At 36.7% G+C, this 24,189-nt stretch overlaps 1 protein-coding gene across 2 annotated transcripts in view; it reads left to right on the top strand.

Moving 5' to 3' along the window:
- Nucleotides 1-3,343: 3,343 nt before the first annotated feature.
- The window catches only part of LOC123532495 (peroxidase-like), a 36,418-nt gene continuing 15,572 nt past the window's right edge, over nt 3,344-24,189 (top strand). For both annotated transcript variants that reach the window (XM_045313951.2, XM_045313950.2), the window contains exons 1-3: nt 3,344-3,508; nt 23,405-23,537; nt 24,068-24,122. In XM_045313951.2, coding sequence (XP_045169886.2) covers nt 3,482-3,508; nt 23,405-23,537; nt 24,068-24,122 — 215 coding nt within the window. In that variant the 5' untranslated portion in view covers nt 3,344-3,481. The remainder of the gene's footprint in view (nt 3,509-23,404; nt 23,538-24,067; nt 24,123-24,189) is intronic.

Below are 24,189 nucleotides of genomic sequence, written 5' to 3'. Positions count from 1 at the left end.
AATTGCTTTCCATACTTTAACTTTCTAGGTACTATCTCTAACAAGTGTCGAAGCATAACTCCTAATTAATCTTGACGTTTTTAGATGTTATTTTGTGCTCACACTTTCTTTGAATTTCACATTAAATTAATTTGAAAAATCCAAATACTTACTGTGAAAATAATTCAATTTCATGGATTTCATGGTTTAAGCCAAAAAAAAAAAGCTATTTCACGGGAATATTAATTTTAGGAAATAAACTTTAGGAGATTACATGACTAGGATTCGACTATTTCGTTGGATTTATTTTCCTGGTTTGACCCATCGACAAAATTGATATTCCACCATGATTATGAATGGGTTTACAGTAAATCAATATTTGTGCCGCACCATGAGAAAACCAACATAGTGCATTTGCGACCAGCATGGGTCTTGATCAGCCTGCGCATCCACCCAGTCTGGTCAGGATCCATACTGTTCGCTTACGGTTTCACTAATTGCAATAGGTTTTGAAAGAGAACAGCATGGATCCTGACCAGACTGCGCGGTCGCAAATGCACTATGTTGGTTTTCTCATGGTGAAGCTCATTTAAGTAAATCAGTATTTACTGTAGCTATATCGATATCCCCAGAACAGCTGGTACGCCTAGAAAATAAAGTATATTGTACTTATAAAGTACAAGACTTCAATGAACAATCAGTTTGCAAATAGTCTTATTTATTATCAATTATAACTTAAATATCAGAGAAATAAAATAAAAGGATATTAGAGATAACTTTAATATCATGTTGAATATAAGAATCGGTCTATATTCAAAGTACGTTTACTGGGCTAACAAGTGAAAAATAAAATAGAGAAAAGTGGAAACTTCACAGGTCTCTTAACACGACAAAAACGAAAATGTTGCAGGCTCGGTTTGATTGAGCCTGTACATGGATGGTAGTGGAAATGCATGCTACCGTCCACGCCCTCTAGCCCCGGGTTGAGTAGAACTCAACATTTACACATGCTAAAAGTACAAAAAACAATTTAGAGACATCCGCAGATGTAATACTTAACTGCAAAAAATCAGTGTATGTCATGTAATAAAGCACTTATTGAATGGCTTGCCTGCCGACGGTCAAAACGATTAGCCCGAGGTCCGAACAACTGCATCCGTATTCTTCATAATTGGTCAAAATGACATTAAAACTGAGAAAAGTGGAAATCGTTATTTGTTGGTGGTCTGTATCAATAACTTTTTATAAATTAGATTTTACTGTTACAAACTTCTGGGGGGTCTTGAATATATATTGGGAGTAAAGACATTGATAATAACAAATCATTGATTATACGCCAAACATCATTGAACATGGCTGTGAAAACAAATTATTACCTACCACAGAGTCTGATGTTCACACTAGCACGTATGCCTTGCTTGAGGTCACACACGCCTAAATAATATTCCCTATATATTCTATATAAAAATGACATTTTTCAAAGAGTTTACAAATTTCCCATTTCAGAGAACAAATCCTTACCTCACTTTAAAGAGTTATGATACAACTGACATCAAATGAAGAGAAAAGTAGGGGTCATGTATCTTCTAAGATAGATTTCCTTTGTCACATTTGCTTACTGTAATGTATAGCCTGTTGTCTATCGACAGGAGGAAAGGAAATGCATTGTTTAGTCCGTCGTCCTTGAAAAAAGGAGAGAAAAGTATTTTAAAGCATGCCTTAAAAGTTTAAACAGTTTTAGTCTCAGTGGCTAAAGAGAGATACATTATACAGCCCGTCGTGTAAGAGAGTGGAGAAAGGAACATTGCAAAACCTGTCCTGTTGGTGAGTGAAGAAAGGAACATTGTACAGCCCGTCGTGTAAGAGAGTGGAGAAAGGAACATTGCAAAACCTGTCCTGTTGGTGAGTGAAGAAAGGAACATTGTACAGCCAGTCGTGTAAGAGAGTGGAGAAAGGAACATTGCACAACCTGTCCTGTTGGTGAGTGAAGAAAAGAACATTGTACAGCCCGTCGTGTAAGAGGGTGGAGAAAGGAACATTGCACAACCTGTCCTGTCGGTGAGTGAAGAAAAGAACATTGTACAGCCCGTCGTGTAAGAGAGTGGAGAAAGGAACATTGCACAACCTGTCCTGTCGGTGAGTGAAGAAAAGAACATTATACAGCCCGTCGTGTAAGAATGTGGAGAAAGGAACATTGCACAACTTGAAGAACATTGTACAGCCAGCCCGTCGTGTAAGAGAGTGGAGAAAGGAACATTGCACAGCCTGTCCTACCGGTGAGTGAAGAAAAGAACATTGTACAGCCCGTCGTGTAAGAGAGTGGAGAAAGGAACATTACACAAACTGTCCTGTCGGTTAGTGAAGAAAAGAACATTGTACAGCCCGTCGTGTAAGAGAGTGGAGAAAGGAACATTGCACAACCTGTCCTGTCGTTGAGTGAAGAAAAGAACATTGTACAGCAGGTCGTGTAAGCGAGTGGAGAAAGGAACATTGCAAAACCTGTCCTGTTGGTGAGTGAAGAAAGGAACAGTGTACAGCCCGTCGTGTAAGAGAGTGGAGAAAGGAACATTGCACAACCTGTCCTGTTGGTGAGTGAAGAAAGGAACAGTGTACAGCCCGTCGTGTAAGAGAGTGGAGAAAGGAACATTGCACAACCTGTCCTGTTGGTGAGTGAAGAAAAGAAAATTGTACAGCCGTCTAGGGAAGTGTACAGAAGGCATAATATAGCTATGGGAGTGAAAAGAAGGATATTGTATAGTCTGATGTCTAGAGGAGGGAAGGAAGATACATAATATAGCCTCCCGTCCAGGGAAGTGAAACATCCAGCCGCCTAGGGGACTGTAGAGAAGGCATAATATACCCGGTCGGCTAGGGGAGTGAAATGAAGGACATTTTACAACCTGACGTCTAGGGGAGTGAAGGAAGATACACTCTATAGCCTGCCATCCAGGGGAGTGAAGAGAGGGGCATTATTAGTCTGTTCTCTAAGGGTGCAACGCGAGGGGCTTTGTATAGTCTTTCGTCTAATGGACTGAGGATTCTGTCGTCTTGGGATGTGAAACGATGTACATTGTGCCATGTGTTAATAAAGTGTGTGGTGTGTGAAGAGTGGAATATAATGAGTTATTATACTCTTCACAAACTTACAAACTCACAAACTGAAATCATCTATAGTAAAACATGCTTAAAGCAGCCAGTCAAGGTAATGAATACAAAATGGCATTTGAAGACATATTGTTGCCTTATACAGGTACATTTGCCCTGAAACTGTAGTACTGGGAGATAGCAAATGTTGCTGCTAAAGACGAGATGATTCTGAACAGAAGGGAACGCTTACACAGGGTTGACTGTATATGAGAAGACATAGAAAATATACATTTTTAACCCTTACTGAAATCTAGGAACACCATAGAAAGAAAAATTAATGTAAAAATATTGATTGGGAATCAGATCAGATAATAAGTTAGAAGACAGCTTGGCTTTGTCTTCAAATCAACCTTGGATGTTAAGGTTTACGGACATATCTCAGGTAAGATATTTATATATTATTTTTTAACTTTTGTAAGTTATCGAAAATATTATATTAATTTTTTTTTTTTGAGGCCCCTTGTAGGTAACCCCGTTTATTATCTCCGTAACCGGTATAATAGGGGTCGGAGAACCATCCACCTATTAACCTTACAATATTCAATACATTCAAATATTTAGATATATAATAAACGTTACTACATGCATACACAGTACCATACATAATACCATATTTACAAACAGTTGATGATATTCACTAATTGTATCTTTTCTGGCACATAAAAACAATTTTGTGATGAATGTATGATGCTTTTGATGTAAAAAAAGGAAATAAATTATAAAAACAGTTGATGATATTTCTAATTTAAGATAATAAACGGACCTCAAGAAAGACAATGGAAGAAAAAAACTGACAGAAATACAAGCGAAAAAAAAAAACTGGAAAAAAAACTGGAAAAAAGTGCTGCCCTTTTCCTACTATCACTGGATTTTAAATCTAACTTAATGTCAATAATGGATATTATAATTTCTTTCTCTTAATCAGGGTAATGGTTAGTAATCATATATCAAGTTTTTGTAACAAAATTGACCAGTTTTCCTCAAAGTTATGAAGATCGTTGTTTATCTTGGCGATATACTTCATTGTTATGAATTTTTGTTTCAAGTATTAAACAAACGATGGAGTATTTAGAAGTTGTATACAATTTTCTTTAAATTTTGATTTAAAGATGTAATACTTAAGCAATAAAGAAATAAAGCTTCCTTTAGAGTTATCGTTAACAAATGAGAAAAAAAATTGTTTTTCTTGTATATTCAAATCTATTTCACACTCACTTCTCATCCACTGTTTGATGCTTACTATAAAATTATAAATAATTGGACATGAAAAAAAGATATGTTCTATTGTTTCCCGCTCGATTTTGCAGTAAGAGCATAAATTATTATCTATTTTATGTATGAGATGTAAAAATGAGTTTGTAGTAAGAATATGATGATTTATCTTAAATTGAAAATCTTTTAACTTTATTTCTTTTATTGTCTTTAAGTTTTTGCAATAATCTTTAAATTCGTCATCTGAAATCCCCATTGATTGTACCCATTTGTTTGGTACCACGACACTCTTTGTATTTGTAATTGTATCGTAAAAAATACTACTACCTTTTTTATCTTTTATTACATTTTTTAAATACGGATTCAAAAACATGTTTGTCTTATATTTAATAACCTCATTTGCGTTTTGCCTTATTATATTTTTCCATTCAATTGGTATGTTTGAAAGAACACGGTGCAAATCTATAAAAGTTCCTCTTACCGAGTAAATGGTTTTAAGATCTTCTAAGTTATAAAAATTCCCATTATTGTCGAGTAAATCTATAATATATATGATGTTTTTCCGGTACCAGTTTTCTGAATATTCTGTTTTTATTCTGAAACGGTGGTTATACCATAAAGGCGAGTATAAAATATCTTCTAAATCATTGATTTCGCAACATTCAACAAATCTACACCAACCAATTTTTGCTTTTTTTTAAAAACAAATGTAGTTAAAAGAAACAATTCATAGACTCGATACTATAGTGCGTTTAGTTATCTAAATGCATTATATTTAATTAACATCAACTTAGACAAAAAATCATGAATAACTAAGCCATAACAGACTGCGAAAGAAATACCAGACTTTTTATATTTACAAAATTTAGTTCGCAACCAATCTACTATAAATTTTTGGAGATATGAGGACAATTAAATTCGCGTAGAAAAAAAGATATATTTACGACTTATCTCATATACTGATTAGCTAAATGGATTGCAGTGTGGAATTTTATATATTTATTCGTTGCAAATACCAAAGTTATTCATAAACATACTGTAGAAAACGCCCACAAAAACATTTATACTACGGCCCTACGGGTAATTTTATTGTCACAACACGGACCGAGAGTCAGAGAATTGCCGGACACAGCAGTCCAAAACAGCTAATCCAAACAATACCAGTAAATTAATACACAATTTTTAAGTTTAATTACAAAAAAGAGAAATTATTAACATTGAAATGAATGAAGATATGACAAAGTAGAAATTTTATTGAAGAAACAATGTCTTAGTGTTTGATAAAAAAAAAACACTAGACTTAGGTGATTTGATCAAAATGTTTTTTTTATCTGTGTAAAATTCTTGTTCAGGAATTTATTTTTTTTCGAAATTTTGCTTTCTTGAAATTTTATAAAATTTTACCAGGAAAATACTGCATCAAAAAAATAAAAAAATATATCCTGAAACGATTATTACAAAACATAAAAAACGACAATGTCGTTAATTTAATCGAAAACTTATTCTCAACGAAATACCGTCGTAATGGAGACAAAAAGATCCTGTATTTATTATACATGTTAATAAAATGTGAAAATACAAAAACAAATGTTGCATACTATGGTAATTATGTCTGTTCAAATTGTTACGTTTTATATGTCTTAAGGGGACAAATCAAGAAAATAAAAAGATGTCCGCGTTGGGAATCGAACCCGTCCGTATTCACATAAACTCAAAGAAATTTGATGCTGTTCAACAGATATTAAGTATGTTTACTCGGAAATGTGATTCTAGTGTTGTGCGTTTTTATACGTGTCATTTTGATAAAAAAAATGTACTTTTACACGTGTAAAATTCTTGTCCAAGAAAATTGTTCGAAATTTTACTTTCTTGAAATTTTATAAAATTTTACCAGGGGAATACTGCATTAAAAATACAACTGCTTTAATGCTGTCAATAACATCCTGAAACTTTGATTACAAGACATAAAAGAACGACAATCTCCTTAATCTAATCGAAAATATATTCTTAAAAAATATCGTCGCAACGACGACATTTTTGAAATAAAATGAGCCGCGCCATGAGAAAAACCAACATAGTGCTTTTGCGACCAGCATGGATCTAGACCAGTCTGTGCATTCGCGCAGTCTGGTCAGGATCTATGTTGTTCGCTAACGGTTTCTCTAATTGCAATAGGCTTTGAAAGCGAACAACATGGATCTTGACCAGACTGCGCGGATGCGCAGGGCGGTCTGGATCAATCCTCTTCGCAAATGCACTATGTTGGTTTTCTCATGGCGCGGCTCAAATGTGACACCATTGCTAATATAGTATTGGTGGAGATGCTTTATTTCGTATCATATCAATACGTCAAAAGTTAAAGTCAAAACTGATATTAAATTCAGGCGTCAAAAATTCCCGAAACCGTGTTTGACAATAAATTTAAAATCAATCAATCAAATTAAAATATTTCCTACTATAACATTTTTTCCCATCTGTCCTGTTTCGTCCTGCCTTCGAAGTGTTCTAATTTTTTAAAAATCATCGGGTAAATACGTTTACGGTTCCATGAATTTTTGCAACATTCGTATGAGTGTTTGTAAAGCAAGCCTTAATATTTTATTTTGTTGGGTTTAACGTCGCACCGACACAATTATAGGTCATATGGCGACTTTCCAGCTTTTGATGGTGGAGGAAGACCCAAGGTGCCCCTTCGTGCATTATTTCATTACGAGCGGGCACCTGGGTGCCTTATTATGACACTTGCATCCGCGCAGTCTGGTCAGGATCCATACTGTTCGCTTCCAAACCCTTTTGCAATTAGAGAAACTGTTGGCGAACAGTCTGGATCCATGCTGGTCGCAAATGCACTATGTTGGTTTTCTCATGGTGCGGCTCATATATTATCATTTTGCAATAAAATGTTGTTAACACTGAACTAATGACACCTCTTGGCGTTTAAGACGTAAAAATGCAACAGCCAGGCCTTATGTAAATTAGTCTACACGTGTATTGATTATACAGCATCAGTGAAAATACAAAACCAAATGTTGACAACTACAATGATTATGTCTGTTCAAATTAACACGATTTAGTTGTCTTATGGGGACATTAAGTAGTTCTAGAAAATTCGGATATAAAAGCAGTCCGTAAAAGTATGTCATTAATGCATTTAATAATGTCATTAAAGGCACTGACCTCTAGATTTCGGCTAAATGATCTTTCTTTAAAACTGAAATTTGGTCATATTATGAACATTAGGATATGGTTTTTTGTTTGTTGCTAAAATATCTTAAAAATGCCAAATCAAGAAAATAAAAGATGCCCACGTAGGGAATCAAACCCGGACCACCGCAGCAATAAAAACTTTAACGCCGTCCACTGAAGACTATGTATTTAGCGCATTAAATATATATATCTATAATTAAAGTGGCATTATGCGCATCTTACTACACTTAGTGTGTTTTTGGTGAATGTTTTATAGCAATTTTCGGTTGCTGTTCATTTAAATGAGTTAAATTAACGATAATGGCGCATAAGTATTTGAAGTTGATGCTTTATAAATAAAGAAATAGGACTAATAAAATAATAGTTATTTTCTTCAATCTTCTACCCAGTGATCTCCCTTACATATAGTGAAAATTTTCTGAAGTTGAAGGGAAGCAACTCCTGCGTGCCTTTTGACTTTTCTTAAAAAGACTGCCCCAGTCAAAAAAAGAAAAGTCATATTTGGAAAGTTATTATTTCGTACTGGTAACAGAAAGAGTTTGGTATATTGGGTTAAAAGCTATAATTTCCTCCGCCCTTTTTAGACACATATTTATTTCAGCTGGATTTTTACTTGAAAAATGCGCATAATTCCACTTTAAAGCAGTTTACCTCGAGTAAGGCCTTACTAACGATTTTCGATTTTCAGTGTAAAAATTGGTAGTAGTATGTCTTACGATTTATAAGCAGTATTTCATATTCATGCTCTAGCTTAGGTAAATGCTGTGTGCGCATGCTCTAGCTTGTCTAGATTCAAGATGAGACCCACCTTCTTTGAATAAGGTGCGTCATCATTTGTTGGCATGATTAAATCTCCCTTGGCACTGATTCCTGAAAGTCTGCAAGTCCACCTGAAAGTGTAGCAGAACGTTCTGAATGCTTTGAAAGTACACAGGAGTTACTGGGACGATGTTATCTTCCTTAGCACCGATTCCTGAACGTCTGCGAGTCCTCCTGAAAATTCCACAGACCAAGCAAAATAATTTGGACTGATTAAAGAACCTGTTGCATGATGTAATCCCTTGACACCGATTCCTGAAACTCTGCGACTCCTCCTGAAAGTGTCGCAGACAGTTCCATTTGTTTTGAAAGGGCACATGAATAACAAGGACGATGTTTTCTCCCTTGGCACTGATTCCTAAAAGTATGTGAATCCTAAAAGAGTCACAGACCAAGAAAAATGATTTAGAATGAAAAAAGAACATTAGGCATGATGTAATCTCCCTTGGCACCGATTCCTGAAAGTCTGCGAGTTCTCCTTAAAATGTCGCAGACTGTTCTGAATATTTTAAAATGACACAGGGATTAATGGGACAACGGTGTTTTCTCCCTTGGCACTGATTCCTAAAAGTATGTGAATCCTAAAAGTGCCGCAGACCAAGAAAAATGATTTAGAATGAGTAAAGAACATTAGGCATGATGTAATCTCCCTTGGCACCGATTCCTGAAAGTCTGCGAGTCCTCCTGAAGATGTCGCAGGGTATTCTGATTATTTTAAAATGACACAGGGAATAATATGCCGATGTTTTCTCACTTGGCACTGATTCCTGAAAGTATGCGAGTCCTCCTAAAAATGTCGTAGACCAAGACAAATGATTTATATTGAGTAAAATACATTAGGCCTGATGTAATCTCTCTAGACACCGATTCCTGCAAGTCTACGAGTCCTACTGAAAGTGTAGCAGACATTTTTGAATGTTTTGAAAGGACACAGGGATTACTGGGACGCTGTTGTCTCCCTTGGCACAGATTCCTGAAAGGCTGCGAGTCATCATTAAAGTATCGCAGACCAAGAGAAATGATTTAGAATGAGTAAAGAACCTATTGCATGATGTAATCTCTCTTGACACCGATTCCTGAAAGTCTACGAGTCCTCCTGAAAGTGTCGCAGACATTTCTGAATGTTTTGAAAGGACACAGGGATTACTGGGACGCTGTTGTCTCCCTTGGCACAGATTCCTGAAAGTCTGCGAGTCATCATTAAAGTATCGCAGACCAAGAAAAATGATTTAGAATGATTACAGAACCTATTGCATGATATTATCCCTTGACACCGATTCCTGAAACTTTGCGACTCCTCCTGAAAGTGTCGCAGACAGTTCCATATGTTTTGAAAGGGCACATGAATAACAAGGACGATGTTTTCTCCCTTGGCACTGATTCCTAAAAGTATGCGAATCCTAAAAGAGTCACAGACCAAGAAAAATGATTTAGAATGAGTAAAGAACATTAGGCATGATGTAATCTCCCTTGGCACCGATTCCTGAAAGTCTCCGAGTCCTCCTGAAAATGTCGCAGACTATTCTGAATATTTTAAAATGACACAGGGAATAATAGGACGATGTTTTCTCACTTGGCACTGATTCCTGAAAGTCTGCGAGTCCTCCTAAAATGTCGTAGACCAAGACAAATGATTTAGAATGAGTAAAATACATTAGGCCTGATGTAATCTCTCTTGACAACGATTCCGGCAAGTCTACGAGTCCTACTGAAAGTGTCGCAGACATTTCTGAATGTTTTGAAAGGACACAGGGATTATTGGGACGCTGTTGTCTCCCTTGGCACAGATTCCTGAAAGTCTGCGACTCATCATTAAAGTATCGCAGACCAAGAAAAATGATTTAGAATGAGTAAAGAACCTATTGCATGATGTAATCCCTTGACACCGATTCCTGAAACTTTGCGACTCCTCCTGAAAGTGTCGCAGACAGTTCCATATGTTTTGAAAGGGCACATGAATAACAAGGACGTTGTTTTCTCCCTTGGCACTGATTCCTAAAAGTATGCGAATCCTAAAAGAGTCGCAGACCAAGAAAAATGATTTAGAATGAAAAAAGAACATTAGGCATGATGTAATCTCCCTTGGCACCGATTCCTGAAAGTCTGCGAGTCCTCCTGAAAATGTCGCAGACTGTTCTGAATATTCTAAAATGACACAGGGATTAATGGGACGACGGTGTTTTCTCCCTTGGCACTGATTCCTAAAAGTATGTGAATCCTAAAAGTGCTGCAGACCAAGAAAAATGATTTAGAATGAGTAAAGAACATTAGGCATGATGTAATCTCCCTTGGCACCGATTCCTGAAAGTCTGCGAGTCCTCCTGAAAATGTCGCAGACTGTTCTGAATATTTTAAAATGACACAGGGATTAATGGGACGACGGTGTTTTCTCCCTTGGCACTGATTCCTAAAAGTATGTGAATCCATAAAGTGCCGCAGACCAAGAAAAATGATTTAGAATGAGTAAAGAACATTTGGCATGATGTTATATCCCTTGGCACCGATTTCTAAAAGTCTGCGAGTCCTCCTGAAAATGTCGCAGACTATTCTGAATATTTTAAAATGACACAGAGAATAATAGGACGATGTTTTCTCACTTGGCACTGATTCCTGAAAGTATGCGAGTCCTCCTAAAAAGGTCGTAGACCAAGACAATTGATTTAGAATGAGTAAAATACATTAGGCCTGATGTAATCTCTCTTGACACCGATTCCTGCAAGTCTACGAGTCCTCCTGAAAGTGTCGCAGACATTTCTGAATGTTTTGAAAGGACACAGGGATTTTTGGGACGCGGTTGTCTCCCTTGGCACAGATTCCTGAAAGTCTGCGAGTCATCATTAAAGTATCGCAGACCAAGAAAAATGATTTAGAATGAGTAAAGAACATTAGGCATGATGTAATCTCCCATGGCACCAATTCCTGAAATTTTGCGAGTCCTCCTGAAAGTGTCGCAGACAGATCTGGATGTTTGAAAAGGACACATGGATTACTGGGACGGTGTGTATTCTCTTGGCACCGATTCCTGAAAGTCTGCGAATCCACCCGAAAGTACCACAGATCAAGAAAAATGATTTAGAATGAGTAACAAACCTTTGGGATGATGTAATTTCTCTTTCTACCAATTCCTAAAAGTCTGCGAGTCCTCCTGAAAATGTCGCAGACAATTCTGAATATCTTAAAATGACAATGGGAGTAAGGGGACGGTGTTTTCTCCCTTTGCACTGATTCCTGAAAGTCTGCGAATCCTCCTAAATGTGACGCAGACCAAAACAAATGATTTAGAATGCGTAAAGTACATTAGGCATGATGTAATCTCCCTTGACACAGATTCCTGCAAACTACGAGTTCTCCTGAAAGTGTCGCAGACATTTCTGAATGTTTTGAAAGGACACAGGGATTACTGGGACATTGTTGTCTCCCTTTGCACAGATTCTTGAAAGTCTGCGAGTCATCATTAAAATGTCGCAGACCACGAAAAATTATTTAGAACGGTTAATAAAATCCTTTGGCATGATGTAATCTCTCTTGCTACTGATTCTTGAAAGTCTGCGAGTCTTCCTGCAAGTGTCGCAGACAGAGCTGAATGTTTTGAAAGGAAATAGGGAGTACTGGGACAGAGTTTCCTCCCTTAGCACCGATTCCTGAAAATATGCGAGTCCTCCTGAAAGTGTCGCAGACCAAGAAAAATGATTCAGAATGAGAATACAACCTTCGGCATGATGTAATCTCCCTTGGCACCAACTACTGAAAGTCTGCCAGTCATCATTAAAGTGTCGCAGACCAAGAAAAATGATTTAGAATGAGTAAAGAATATTAGGCATGATGTAATCTCCCTTGGCACCAATTCCTGATAGTCTGCGAGTCCTCCTGAAAGTGTCGCAGACAGATCTGAATGTTTGGAAAGGACACATGGATTACTGGGACGGTGTGTACTCTCTTGGCACCGATTCCTGAAAGTCTGCGAATCCACCCGAAAGTACCACAGACCAAGGAAAATGATTTAGAATGAGTAAAGAATCTTTGGCATGATGTAATCTCCCTTGGCACTGATTCCTGAAAGTCTGCCAGTACCCTTGAAAGTGTTCTAAATGTTTTGAAAGGACCTGAATGTGTCGCAGTCCAAGAAAAATGATTCAGAATGAGTCACAGACTAAGAAAAATGGTTTAGAATGATGAAAGAACCTTTTGCATGATATAATCTCCATTGGCACCGATTCCTGAAAGTCTGCGAGTCCTCCTGAAAGAGTCACGGACAGTTCTTTATGATGTAAAAGCACACAGGGATTAATGAGACGGTGTTTTCTCCCTAGGGACCGATTCCTGAAGTTTGCGAGTCGACCTGAAAGTGTCGTAAAAATAAACAAAGAACATTAGGACAATGTTTTCTCCATTGGCACCGGTTTCTGAAAGTATGCCAGTCCTCCTGAAAGTGTCACAGACCAAGAAAAATGATTAAGAATGATGAAAGAGTCTTTGCCATGATGTTATCTCCCTTGGCACCGATTCCTAAAAGTCTGTGAGTCCTCCTGAAAGTGTCGCAGACAGTTCTCAATGTCTTGAAAGGACACAGGGATTAATGGGACGGTGTTTTCTCTATTAGCACGGATTCCTCCAAGTCTGCTAGTCCTCCTGAATGTGTCACAGTCCAAGAAAAAAAATAGAATCAGTAAAGAACCTTTTGCATGATGTATTTTCTCTTTGCACCAATGCCTAACAGTTTGTGAGCCCTCCTGCAAGTGTCGTAGACAGATCTGAATATTAAGAAAGGCATTTTTTGAGACGGTGTTTGAAAAATGATTAAGAATGAGTAAAGAACATTAGGCATGATATAATCCCACTTGGCAACAATTACTGTAAGTGTGCGAGTCCTTCTGAAAGTGTCGCAGACAGTTCTGAATGCTTTGAAAGGACAAATGGATTAATGAGTTGGTGTTTTCTCCCTTGGCACCGATTCCTGAATGTCTGCAAGATGTCATTTAGGTCTCGCAGATCGGAAATAATGATTTAGAATGATTAAAGAATATTTGGCATGATGCAATCTCTCTTGGTACCGATTTCTGAAAGTCTGCGAGTCTTCCTGCAAGTGTCGCAGATAGATCTGAATGTTTTGAAAGTACACAGGGATTACTGGCGTGGTGTTTTCTTCTGTAGCTCCCATTCCTGAAAGTATGCGAGTACTCCCGAAAGTATTGCAGACCAAGCAAAATGATTAAAAACCTTCGACATGATGTAAACCCCCTAAGCACCAAGTACTGCAAGTCAGTGAATCCTCCTGTACGTGTCGCAGACTATTCTGAATGTTTTGGAAGGACATACGAATTACTGTGGCGGTGTTTTCTCCCTCGGCACCGATTCCTGAAAGTCTGCGACTCCTCTTGAATCTGTTACAGACAAAGAAAGATAATTTAGAATGATTAAAAACAATTTGGAATGATGTAATCAACATTGGCATCGATTCCTGAAAGTCTGCGAGCGCTCATGAAAGTGTCGCAGATCAAGAAAACAATATTTAGAATAAGTAAATAACCATCGGCATGCTGTAATCCCACTTGGCACCAATTTCTGAAAATCTGCAGGTGCTCCTGAAAGTGTCGCAGACAATTCTGAATGTTTTAAAAGGACACAGGGATTAATAAGGCAGTGTTTCGTCCCTCGGCTCCGATTCCTGAAAATCTGCGAGTCCTCCTGAATGTGTCACAGACCAAGAAAAATAGTTTAGAATTAGTAAAGAACCTTTGACATGACGTAATCTCTATTTATCTCAATTCATGAAAGTCTGCGAGCCCTCCTGCACGTGTCGTAGACAGATCAAAATGTTTTAGAAGGACACGGAATTTTGGGACGGTGTTTCCTTCCTTAGCACCGATTCCTGAAAGTCTGCGAGTCCTCTCGAAAGTGCCGCATACCAAAAAATTCATTTCGAATGAGTAAAGAACCTTTGGCATGATGTCATCTCCTTTGGCACCGATTCCTGAAAGTCTGCGAGTCCTCCTGAAAGTGTCCAGACCGAGCAAAATGATTAAGAATTATCAAAGAACCGTATACATGTATTAATGGGGTGGTGGGTTCCTCCGTGGCACCGATTCTTGATAGTCTATGAGTCCTCATTAAAGCGTCGCAGACCGAGAAAAATGATTAAGAATGATTAAAGAACCGTTGGCATGATGTAATATCTCTTGGTACCAATTTCTTAAAGTTTGCCAGTTTTCCTGCAAGTATCGCAGACAAATCTGAATGTTTTGAAAGGACACAGTGATTTACTGGGATGGTGTTTTCTCACTTAGCACCGTTTCATGACAGTACGCGAGTCCTCCCAAAAGTGTCGCAGACAACGAAAAATGTTTAAGAGTGAGTAAATAACCTTCGGCATGATGTAATCCCCCTTGGCACCAGTAACAGAAAGTCATCAAATCCTCCTGCAAGTGTCGCGGATAATTTTGAATATTTCAAAAGGACACAGGGATGAATGGGGTGGTGTTTTCTCCCTCGACACGGATTCCTGAAAGGAAACATGGATAAATGGGACGGTGTTTTCGCCCTCAGCACCGATTCCTGAAAGTCTTCCAGGCCCTCCTGAATTTGTTACAGACCACGAAAAATAATTTAGAATGATAAGAGAACCTTTGGCATGATGTAATCTCTCTTGGTACCTATTTTTGTAAGTTCTGCAGTGTCCTCCTGTCGAATGTTTTGAAAGGACACTAGGATTACTCTGTCTCCCTTGGTACCGAAGTCTGCGTGTTCTTCTGAATGTTCTGCAGACAGTTCTGAATGTTTTGAAAAGACACATGGATTACTGGGACGGTGTTATCTCCCTTGGCATCGTTTTCTGAAAGTTTGCTAGTGTTCCTGAAAGTGCCGCAGACCAAGACAAATGATTGAGAATGATTAATTAACATTTGGTATTATGTAATCTCCTTTTGCACCGATTCTGGAAAGTCTGCGAGTCCTTCTGAACTTTGTCGCAGATCTAAATGTTTTGAAAGCACACAGGGATTAATGGGACCGTGTTTTCTGCCTTGGCACCAATTCCCGAAAGTCTGCGAGTCCTCCTAAAAGTGTTGCAGGCAGTTCTGAATGGTTTGAAAGGACACAGAAATTACTGGGACGGTGTTATCTCCCTTGGCACCGATTTCTGAAAGTTTGCGAGTGTTTCTGAAAGTGCCGCAGACCAAGTAAAATGATTTGGAATGATTACAAAACATTTGGTATTATGTAATCTCCCTTGGCACCAAGTCTAAAAAGTTTGCGAGCCCTTCAGAACGTGTCACAGACAGATCTAAATGTTTTGAAAGGACACAGGGGTTAATGGGACTGTGTTTTCTCCCGTGGCACCGATTTCCGAAAGTCTGCGTGTCCTCCTGGAAATGTCGCAAGCAGTTCTGAATGTATGTTTGAAAGGACACAGGGATTACTGGGATGATGTTATCTCCCTTAGCACCGATTCCTGAATGTCTGCGAGTCCTCCTGATAGTGTCACAGACCAGAAAAAATTATTCAGAATGAGTAAATAACTTTCGGCATTATGTATTCTCCTTGGCGCCTATTCCGCAAAGTCTGCGTGTCATCCTGCACGTGTCGCAGACAGTTCTGAATGTTTTGAAAGGACATAAGGATTAATGGGGTGGTATTTTCTGTCTGGGCACCGATTCTTGAAAGGCTGAGAGTCCTCCTGAATGCATCACAGACCAAGAAAAAATGATTTAGAATGAGTAATTAACCTCTGGCATGATGTAATCTCCATTGGCCCCGATTCCTGAAAGTCTGCGAAACCTCCTGAAAGTGCCAAAGACAGTTCTTACTATTTGAAAGGACACATGGATTAATGGGACGGTGTTCCTCCCTTGGAACCAATTCCTGAAAGTCTACGAGTCCTGACAGTGTCGCACAAACAAACAAGGAACATAAGGACGATGTTTTCTCCCTTGGCACCTGTTCCTGAAAGTCTGTCAAACCACCTAAAAGTATCACAGACCAAGAAAATGATTTATGGTCCGTGGGCCAAGGCCAAAAAATTTGAAAGTCGTAACCCAGAAATTAGGCAAAGGTTGAGCTATACCATGATGTTATACTATCATTCAGGAAACTTTTAAGGGTGGATGTCGGTCTGAGCGACATGTCAGTAAAATTTAATGACGATTTTAAAAACGTTGGTGTCTAATAAATACGATTTAGCATTGCATAGGGATATCGCCGATTTGGATGGTAAAAGAGACATTTATGCGACATTTCTTATAACAAATCTTATCTTTTAATGTCTGAAATAATCAATAATTTACTTTTGTTGTCAAAGAATGCTACGATATGTATTATATACTGAATAAAATGTAAAAAGTAGGGTTGATGTACCCCACCCACCACATTAGTACATATATTTATGCGGGAAATCTTTAGAACTTTTAATCCTTTATAAAGGAACAGAATCCTAATGTTTACAGTAATGAAAACGAAATGAATGAATAATTAACTAAAATTTCAGACACCTTTACACTTTAATATCAGTTGGCTAAACCTATGGTTTATGTTTTATTTCTGGGCGAATTGCATACTGACAGACCTATTCTTTGCTAGTGCAGTAAAAATGATGAAAGTATTGCAAAAACTAAACCGACCGCAAACGTTTTATGGAAGTTCCCTATGGAGAACATCAAAATGGAAGCAGATCCAGCAATATAAGTCTTTATTCAAGATGACAGCTATTTCAAATTAATCCAAAATTATTATACATATGAGTTAATGCAACAAAAAATTTTATATTTTGATGACTTTAGTTCTCTTCTAGCTTAGGTCTTCTTAGTAGTCATTTTGTACGTAGTTATTAAATCACCCAAAATTTATGTTTGTTAAACTACCAACAAATTAGGTATTTAGTTACGCAGACTATACAAATTTAGACGGCCACCACTTTCCAAATTTCCAAATAACTGCTTTAAATTTGATCACACATGCACATATGAAAGAGGCGTAGCTCTTTAAAAGTCAAAACTATAACACGAATCACTTGATATTGATTGAAACATGTTACAGAGGATTTTACCGCTCACAAAATGACCACCTGAAATCGGCTACATGTACAAATATTGATGAGCTACTACTGTTTAGATATTCAGTATTATAAAACAAACCAAATAAGTTTCCAAGGATTGAAGTTTGGTTATCCAGATCAATCTAATAAAGATACTGTCCTGTCATTTTCAAACTGGTCGCCAAAAGTAAGTTTGCAAACATACATATGGATAAGATTTAAGTAATCATTGCTGTAATAGAAGTTAAAATAATTTCAATTGAAAACTACGTTACCAATATGAACTACTTCTATTGTTTTAATCAAGATGGCGCCATTTTCAAAATGCGTACCATAAAAGACATAACAGTAATATGATTTAAATACTGCTTTTATTTCTTTTAAATCTAAACATGTTACTCTCAATTTTCATTCAAAGGATTTTGAATGTAGTTAAAATGTAATATTAATTTGTATCAGAATGGCTGCCTGATAGATGTTACATATACAGTGTATCCTAGTGGAATAATGAGAAATGGAGAATGGAACATATCATGAAATTGTCACTTTCTTCTGAGGTAGTGAAAAAGATCAGTTAAAATATAATATTAATTTGTATCAGAATGGCTGCCTGATAGATGTTACATATACAGTGTATCCTAGAAATGAGCATATACAGTTCTAAACCTATCAAGCAATTTAAGATGCATATATATTGATGTACATTTAGGTTGTGCTTGAAAGTTTTATCTGTTTTGTTTGAAATAGAAATAGTCAGATATATCATACATCATTCAACAAAATCCTTTCAATGCGTATTCCTCTGAAATAGTGCCAAACTGTTATGAATATATCTGTAGTCATGCATTTGCTTGACATAATGAACAGGTAGTACAGAGCTTCGCAGCTATAAATTGAGCAAGTCCTGGAATCAAAAAGTCGTGTATCGTATCTGTTTTTTTTTATTTGGTTGTATGAGCAATAATCATTGGTATTGTTGTAATTAATATTTAAAGTAACGTATGTTTCAATCCCTTTTAGGATGTAGCTTAATGATTTTACTACGGAATAAAGCACTTAACTAAAAAGAGTTTTTACAGATATGTCATGAAGACATCAAATTACCACTGGCGTTTTCCAAGCAAATAGTACAGACTCTGTAAGTATGTACATATGCATTTATACCAGTATACATATGCACTGATACTGATACCGAAAAGTGACTTCCACGCAACCTCTCAAATCAAAATTTAGAGTATATTTCTGTCAAATGGTGTACATAGGTGTTATAATGTGTCCTCTTGTGTAGTTCTGAAACATACGTTACCGAAATTAGATTAAGGTAGTTACTAGACTTAATGGTTGAAACACAGTTACATACCAAGGTAATCTAAATGTAACAGTTGAAATACACCAATTTTTGAACGAACTAGTTTCTTTGTATTTGTTAATAGTTTTGAAAATAGAATATTGAATTTTAGTAAGAACGCAGAACTGACAATAATGATACCACAATCAGGATATGAACAAGGAAGTCTTATCTATGTTTCCGTTAAGGGAATGTAATATGAATTCGTAGTTCAGTAATTCGTCCCACATTTTAAGTGATATTTGAAAATCATCATGGTCAGAAACAGAACTATTTTAAAAAGCATGTTTTACAAAAAGTGTCATTTGTCTCACTACATGTACCCATGTTGTACTGTATATGTATGATGCTCCATAAGTTCAAAATGTGCCGTGTTTATTTACTTCAGGAATTATATCAGCAACTTTGAACACATAATGCATATAAACCGATAATTTCAGTGATGAATACAATCTTACCTTCCGTGAATATCAAAACAACGCATTAAAATATAAAATCCTCTGTCTTGAAACCGCCTAAGTCCATCGAAACCCCAAAACTATAATAGCTTTAATGTTACTTAATGTAGCTTTAATATTACTTAATGTTCTGTGTAATCTTGGTAACGTATGTTTCATAATATATTATTCATTTCATCTTTGTAATGCTGTAAAAAACTGACTGAGTTGGTGCTTTGCGATGCCAGTAAGCATGATTTATGTATTAGCCTAGAATAATTATATACGAAATATAAAATTGAATAGGTGACCTTTAAAACCTAGGTAGGAGAGGTGGTCTAGTGGATAAGGTGCCGGCCGCTCAATCCAGTGGTTCTGGTTTCGAGCCTCACTAGGATCACGACCATGACCTCTCATATGGCACCAGTATTGGTTTCTCCAGGAAGCGGACTCAAAGAGTGGTTTCAAAAGGCTTGAAGCTTTCATTACAATCGAGCTATAACAAATAAGTATAACTAAAACCTAGGTAACGTACATTTGATTCTTAGATACCCTCAACGTTCTGTATTTATTTTGAATGAAAGACAAAAATATTCAGACTGCGTACAAACTGTAACCAAGTCTATTGTTAATTATCAATATGCTATCTTTTGAAGCAGAATCCATAAAATGCTATTAAATCTATGCTATCTTTACAGTGATGCTGAAAGAGGCACCGTTATTTTACTGTAGTTTGTCGACATCCTATAACTGAGAATAGTTACAGGGTTAAGTCCAACAAAATTATAACGGTCATGTGTGCATAGTTTATTTTAATTAAAAGCATACAAATGCAATTGCTGGAGTATTTTCAATGTTGCTAATTCTTCAAGGTGGAAAATTTGAGTGGCGGCTGTTACGTATGTTACATTTAAAGTATCTTTATCAAATAAAGGTTAAAATTATACATGTAAGCTTACTTTGACATCTAAAATAGAAGAAAATTATTGGTACCCAAAACCTTTCTGAATGTAACACAAATAGGCTTGATTTATTGAGAAACAGCATGTGATTTATATGTATTACATTTGCATGCACGTTGTCTATAACCTAAAGTGATTGCAATATTTCATATTTTCTCATGAAAATATATAAAATTGTGAATCTTAACACAATTATTTGATGATGTCTTATTAAAAAATATAGTAATTTTGATAATTTTATGAGTTATTTAAAAACTGCAAAAATGTAGCTCTGGTGGGTGGGGTATTTTGACCCCTAAATTTTGGTAGAAATCGTCAAAATTTGGAAAACTTTGTTACAGTGAAGCTTTAATTGATTTAGAACAGTTACATAGGCAAAACTCTAATATCTGAAAGTCAGTATTGAAACAATCTGTTAAGAATTCGTGTGTAGCCAACAATACTTTCAAAGAGAGAGAATTCCGCATTTTTCATATACAAGGTTTACTAAAATGTGTATAATTTTTATTTGACATACGGTAGAAAGCGACATCCGGTCTTAAACAATCCCGGAATGAATATATTAATGGCTGAAGTAGATGAACCTTTGCCTAATTTCTGGGTTACGAAATCGAAAAACTAGAGGACTTTCAGAAACTGGCCCACAGACCATTTCTGGTGTGGAATAAATAGTAAGGTAATGAAACATAGAAAAAAGGTCATCAAAATATCAAAGCACATTTTTGAGATATTGCATCTGAAATTCTAAAGTAACGTCTACATATAATACTTATTGAGGCCTTTACTGTGGACCATATGCTGTATTGTTTTTCTACTGGTAAAGTACAGCATAAATGTGTTCTTTGAATATCAGTAAAAAAAAGGATATTTTAAGATCTCTAGCACTTACTGGTAGCCTACTTGTAGAATTGTCCCATCTTTGTCATAACGCGTCTAAATTTTGAGGTACGGGATGGGGTTACCCTCATCTTATGTGGGTCAAGCCCTCACCCCCCCCCCCCCCCCCCCCCCGGAAAAATGAAATGTAGGTATGAAATGGTGGCCTCTGATGCTATTTTGGGTCTAAATTTTGAGAAAAGATTATTCCTTTGCCAAAATAATTTGGAGTAACTTTGATGAGTATAGGTCACTTCTCAGGCAACTGGATAGTGGAAGGGGAAGGGGTGGGGTGAGGGTGGAGGAGTACTGCTCCCCCCCCCACTCCCCTGCATCCGGGCCTGGGTTCATCTTTATCTTTGGTGTACATGAGAATTTCATCGTGGAAAATATCTCCAGGTTAAAGGTTACGAAAATGACAAAGCATTGCTTGAGAAATGAAGCGATTCAGAAAATTTAGGGTTATTATAACAGTACCTTGATCTGCAATGCTGTTGGCTTGAGCGAATTTTGCCTGACCAGGATCTAACGAGGACACTGTGGAAACAGATAAGATGAAAATATGAAATAAAATTTAAGAAAAAAATAGTAATCTCCAAAAGTTGACTTGTGCAGTGGAAAGAGTAGCATAAATGGTCCAGTTCTTCAAGGCTACCGCACTGTCACCAGAACAGAAAGAAAATGCCTCTTCACATGTGATACCCTACCCCTAGGTATTTTATAAGAACCATGGTCATGAACGGGAAAGTGCACTAACCCATTTCAATCGTACATTTCTCACCTAAAATGCGCAGTTCGGTGAATGGGAACCCAGCATATTGAACAAGCGGTAATTTATCTTACATCGTGTACCAGTCACTTTGACTCAACATTTCATATTGCAGAGATACTCCACATATTTTATGCTTTCGTAAACGTTACAGAAAAACTTGCCTGAACTTCCCCAATGAACATCCCGTCTAGAGGTCACAGCATTGTGCACATATTAGGCGAAATGTAAACAAACAAAGACAGAATGCAAAATATTCACAGTTCTACAATAAAACTCAAAATGATGAATGAAATTCGTCTTATATATGATTTTGAATTTAAAGTTATACATTTGTATACATCTGTACTGTTTACTTAATTAATATTGCACATTTATACAGCATATACAAATATCAGCGTACACGTGTAGTTAAACAACGACTGACATACATTTTCACATCAGCCAATCAGAATGGTTTTGTAATCTAGACCGGAACTTCACTAGGGAAGTTCAACGAAGTGTTTTTGTGTAACGTTGAAAAACTTTGAACTACGCGTTGTTTCTCTCAAATGTGAAATATGGAAAAAATGTGACCGGTACACAATAAAAGATAAATTACCGCCTGTTCAATACACTGGCACCAGAACAGAAAGAAAATGCAGCTGTACATGTTATACCCTACCCATAGGTATACTATAAGAACCATGGTCATGAACGGGAAAATGCACTAACCCATTTCAAGCATACATTTCTCACATAAAACCCACAGTTCGATGAATGGGTACCAAGCATATTGAACAAGCGATAATTTATCATCCATCGTGCATCAGTCACATTGTCTCAATATTTCATATTGCAGAGATACTACACATATTTTATGCTTTTGTCAACGTTACAGAAAAAAACTTGCGTGAACTTCCCTAATGAACATCCGGTCTAGTTTGTTTATTTTATTCACATTGCACGTTTATGCTACATATTCACATTTTAGCGAACACGTGTAGTTAAACGACGACTGACCTACATGTACATTTTCACATCAACCAATCAGAATAGTTTTGTAATCTAGACCGGAACTTAACCAGGAAAGTTCATCAAAGTTTTTCCTGTAACGTTGATGAAACTATAAACTACAGATTGTTTCTCTATAATAAGAAATACTGAAGAAATATGACCGGTACACAATGGAAGACAAATTACCATTTTTTCAATATCCATAATACACATTTACCGAACTGCACGTTTTAGGTGAGAGATGCTCGATTGAAATGGGTTAGTGCATTTTCCCGTTCATGACCATGGTTCTTATAGTATACCTATGGGTAGGTTATAACATGTTCAGCTGCATTTTCTTTCTGTTCTGGTGCCAATGGTTCAATATCAATACTACACATTTACCGAACTGCGCGTTTTAGGTATGAAATGCGAAATTGAAATGGGTAAGTATATTTTCCCGTTCATGACCAGGGGTAGGGTATAACATGTACAGAGGCATTTTCTTTCTGTTCTGGTGCCAGTGGGCTACCGAATTAAATTTTCACCCGATTGCAAATAATGTATTACATTCACAGTAACTACTAAAGCTATATATATATTGTAAAACACATAAACTCATTAGACATTTCTGATGCTGTTGAACAGATATTAAGCATGTTTACTCCAAACACTTTCACCACTTGTGCTGTGATTCTGGTTCTGTGCGCATGTGCAGTAAAATGCAATGGCGAAGATTGTGAGAAGTTGATCCGTGATGCATTGACAACCTTCTATAAAGGTATATTTCATTACTAAGTTTTAAAAATCTTATGGCCACGAAAAGTTTATTAATGATTGAATCAATAAGCAAAATTACTATAAAAATGACAAGATAATCTATTACATAGATACAAAATTTAAATCATAACCATGCTGTTTGTTACTTTGACGTACCCACAGGTGTTTGAAGCTCTATCAACGAAATATATGTGCAGGTTAGATCTCTTGAAGATATCGTAGATCTCTGAAAGAGATCCTGTACTATATCATAGTATATTAGGTGGGTGGGATATGGTAATGCATATATTTTTTGATAGAGCTTCAAGCGCCTGTGGATGTACCGACGCCATAAACACGAAGCATCATATAGCTAAAGTGAGTCTGAAAATGATTTTCAAAACCAGTTGACTCCATTTACAATCACAATATTATATCTGAGCAATAATAACCTTTTTGTACAATAAGCAAGTTTTGCTTTTTGTCATAATTATAAAAAAAGATCCTGACATTTTTATTGATGTTAAAATGCGTACGTTTTAATTTTTTCAGGGGGAGTGGGCATGGGAGATAAATGTGAACACCTGAAAATGACACTTGGACACGAGTAGGTCTATTTATAGAGAACAAGGTTTTGAGAAACTGTTTAAGTATACAAATATATTCTTATCTCT

The sequence above is a fragment of the Mercenaria mercenaria genome, chromosome 11, assembly GCF_021730395.1.
Source record: "Mercenaria mercenaria strain notata chromosome 11, MADL_Memer_1, whole genome shotgun sequence".
NCBI classification, from domain to species: Eukaryota; Metazoa; Mollusca; class Bivalvia; order Venerida; family Veneridae; genus Mercenaria; species Mercenaria mercenaria.
The sequence above is the reverse complement of the archived record's forward strand: the minus strand, read 5'-3'. Positions and strand labels throughout refer to the sequence as shown.